Below are 3,870 nucleotides of genomic sequence, written 5' to 3'. Positions count from 1 at the left end.
ATATTCCTAAACCCTATCCAATCAAAGTGTGCGATGCCGTGACGGGAAGACCTAGCCTACACGCGGTCGTTGCAGGACAATGCCGGTAGCGGCCTGAGGGGATTAGGACATCTATGAGATCGACTACTTTGACTAGATCGTCGCTCCACCATGCCTCAATGAGCAGGCAATCATGTCGACCTCCATGACTCGTAATGAACCCTAAACCCTTCTCTGTTTACGTTATTTAGGTGTTCTATACGCAATTAGATCATGCTGATGGCATCCTAGTGATGCAAAAGATCTAACAAGTGTTAAATGTGGTGCATCGTTGCAAGAAATGTTACTATCAGCTGGCTACCAGTTAGTGCACCATGTAACAAAATTTAATGTTTTTCCAATGCTATGAACTTTTCCTTGTTCTCTGCGCTCTTTGTCAATGTTGAATTGAAATTATCCTACTTGTCAACTAGTGAGTGTGAATACCGGAGGCCGTGGAAAATCCATGTCATCCTATTGTGGGATCTTCCGAAACTATGCACGGAGAGGCACACCGCATAAGCCAACTAAAGACGGCGGTGGGAGCTCGGGGACAACGGCGGGACAAGGCGGCCATGCGCGAGCTCGACAGGACGGGCAGACAACATCGAAGGAGCGGGATTGGGCAATCGGCATCAACAGGATGGGGCAGTCGTGTTGTGAGCTCGGCGGAGGTCGCCGAGAGGCGGGACGTGGTGGCGGGGTTCATGGTCATCGGCGGAGTGGTGGTGGCGGTGGTTGGTGGCCAAGATCGACTGGCACAGCGGTGGTGAAACTTCACACCGGCGTTTGGGCTTGCGCCACAGCCCAGAGCCGTAGAAAACTTTGGATAGCCGCTAGTGGTGCTACAAATATGCAACACTTGGATTTAAAATTTGAGGCTGCCTAAAAAATGTCACCATCAAATAGTGATACATCATCTGCTGGAGCTGTTTTTTTGGTCAAAATGCTCTAAACATCAATTATGTGTTGAAGATGCTCGAAGGACAAAGCCCAACCGCTACCAGCAGCATGGTCCGTGGATAAAAGCGTTCTTCACGTTCAACTAGTATATATGTCATGCACAAGGGGCGGCTATGCTGAGAACCCGGGCTTAGGACCGAAGTCGAACTGAACGTGGCAGTCAAGTGTGCCGAGTAAAGCAGTTCAAAAACGAAACTACTTCACACATGATGTTTTTTAGCACGATGCAACATGAGTCTGTCCGTTATAATTAATACTACTAGTCATATTATATCGGCAACTACAAGCTTGCACAAATTTGGTGGAAGAGGACACATGCTACTCCTCCAATTTAGTGATAATGGAGCAATACCAAAGTAGTGGTCCATAGGCCACAAAAGCTCCACACTACTAATAGTACATTACAACAGTTAACTTTGAACTCAGAAATCTAGGATCATATATCCAGTTGTAACTTTCTCCGTTGTGTCCTGCTAGGGATGTACAACTAGAATTGCCAACATACTGCAAAGCTTCTCGTTAAATATATGACCTTTGATAAACATGTCGGTCATCAAGCCACAAAACTAATCGAATAAATTCTCAAAAACAAAAATAGCTGAAAAAACTGTTGGTCACATACTATGCATATTTGCAATACTTATCGTATTAGTATATCAGGCAACGGCAAGATTGCACAAACTTGGTGGAACAGGACATGCTACTCTAATTTAGTGAAACGAAATGATGCCGAAGTAATGGTGAAGTATTCAGCGATCCTGGTACATCGTCCATATGCCAAAAAATATCCACACTAGCACATTACAACAGTTGATTTTGAACTCAGAAAATACAGAATGTGTTTCCAATTATAGATCTCTCCATTGCAGCCAACAGTTATTTGCACTAATAGTGCCCCTGAAGATTTACAGTTAGAATTGCAGACATATTGCAAAGTTACTTGTTAGAGCATCCACAATGTGCTCTTTTCTTGCCTCTAAGCCTGCCTCTAGCGACATGGAGGCCGGCGCCATACATTGCAAGGAGTCGCCTCTAAGCTAAAACGGCTAGCATCGACTCCAAGCTAAGAGGCCGCCTCCATGTTTCTCTCCTTACTAAAATAATTCCGGCCCCCCATTTGCCATACTGAGTTGTGCATGCTGCATGCTAGAATAGTTGGTGGAAAAATGTATTTTCTATGTGCATGTTGACTGCCAGGGGTCCATCTTAGAGGCAGAACTGAATTTGATACATTGCACAATTTTACGCTAAGTTTAGAGGCAGGTACGTGGACCCCAACTTAGAGGCCATATTGCCTCTAAACATTGTGGATGCCCTTAGTCCCTCCGTCTCAAAATAAGTGTCTCGACTTTAGTACAACTTTGTACTAAAGTTAGTATAAAGTTGACACACTTATTTTGGGACGGACGGAGTATAAAATATGACCTTCTGATAAACATGTTGGTTGCAAAGCTGATCAACTGAATTCTGAAAAAGAAAAAGAAATGAAAAATAGCTGGAGACCTGTCATCGATATTATACAAAGCATGCAGGATGCTATACTTCTAGCATTATGAGTTTCAATGTTTCATAGCAAAATCTTGCTTGAAAATAAACATGAGAGAACACTAGCTATCCACAATAATCTTACTATCACACCAATATGAAGCAAGATCCTATGTCGGTCAAATATTACAATCAGTTTATTCAAAGTTTCCCCGTATTGCTTCAAAGGCCTAATTACAACAAGCCTTGCTTGAAAGCATGCATGGGAGAACCTTGCAACATAATATGGAGTAATCACAGCACAATACTATCATAGAACAACAAAAAACTAATGCACGGCGAAAACAAAGAACATAAATACATAGTAACCATGGGAGGCACCGGATAATAGTCATCAGATTACACTGGGTGGCCAGTTAGTCATGCACTACTGAAGCAATCGTACGGCCTCCCCTATTACAACAATCCTACCATAATACATACTAGATCCGAACAGCTCAATTCATAAGCTCAGGGGAGGCCCATAAATCTTATTACGCCGCAGCAACAATAGCATCAAGGGACAGTCACAGAACAACAACACATTCTCCGCTTAGAAATGCGCAAGTTTAGAGCAATGATACATTACTGCTGAGGGACATAGTAGTATGCCATACTCGGGTCGGTGGCGGGCACGCCGGCGGCAGGGCGCGGGATCCCGGCCGCCGCCGTGGCCATGGCCGCGGCGGCGGCCGCCTCGGCGTCCTTGGCGTCGTCCCGGGGCACGATGTCCACGAGGAAGTCGAAGACCTCGGTGCGCGCGATGGCGGCCGCAATGTCGGACTTCTGGAGCGTGCGGCGCTTGTTCTCCTCGGCGTGCGCCCAGCCGCGGTGGGTGAGCTCGAGGATGAACATCTCGCAGGCGCGGGCGAAGACGACGGGGGCCTCGGCGGCGATCATGCGCACGTCCTCGTCGGCCTTCATGATCTTCTTGATCCGGGCCAGCGGGAGGTTGTGGTTCTTGAAGTCGGTGGTGGCCTCGATCTCGCGGTACTGCTCCGCCCAGAACACCTGCAGCTGCTGCTGCTGCTGCTGCGCCGCCGCCTGCTGGGCGGCGGCGGCGCCCGGCGGCGCGTAGAGCTGCGGCGGGTAGGCGGCCGCGGGGGCGCCCGGCGGAGGAGGGTACGCACCCGGCGGGTAGCCGACGGGCGCGCCCAGGACGGGGGCCGGCGGTGGGGTGCTGGATTTGGTTGGGTCCATGGATTCGGGGGAGCTAGGGTTGTGGGTGGGAGCGGAAGGGGATTGGGGATTGGGGAGGAGGAAGGGGATGATGCTTTTCAGCTGGAGCTGGCTTTGGTGTTTGGACTTGTTGGTGCTGGACTATTATCCCTTCTCTGGAGAAATGTTGGTTTTGTTAGTGCTATT

At 48.3% G+C, this 3,870-nt stretch overlaps 1 protein-coding gene across 1 annotated transcript; it reads right to left on the bottom strand.

Moving 5' to 3' along the window:
* Positions 1-2,795: 2,795 nt before the first annotated feature.
* LOC119310612 (nuclear transcription factor Y subunit C-6-like) lies at positions 2,796-3,829 on the bottom strand. Its single transcript, XM_037586296.1, has one exon. It carries the CDS (start codon positions 3,703-3,705, stop codon positions 3,091-3,093), a length of 615 nt encoding a protein of 204 aa, XP_037442193.1. The 5' UTR covers positions 3,706-3,829; the 3' UTR covers positions 2,796-3,090.
* Between the last annotated feature and the right edge of the window lie 41 nt (positions 3,830-3,870).

The sequence above is a fragment of the Triticum dicoccoides genome, chromosome 5B (genome assembly GCF_002162155.2).
Source record: "Triticum dicoccoides isolate Atlit2015 ecotype Zavitan chromosome 5B, WEW_v2.0, whole genome shotgun sequence".
NCBI lineage: Eukaryota > Viridiplantae > Streptophyta > Magnoliopsida > Poales > Poaceae > Triticum > Triticum dicoccoides.
The sequence above is the reverse complement of the archived record's forward strand: the minus strand, read 5'-3'. Positions and strand labels throughout refer to the sequence as shown.

Excerpts from the sequence above, each read along its gene's own strand:
- LOC119310612 (XM_037586296.1), bottom strand. The coding sequence starts at position 3,705 with ATGGACCCAACCAAATCCAGCACCCCACCGCCGGCCCCCGTCCTGGGC.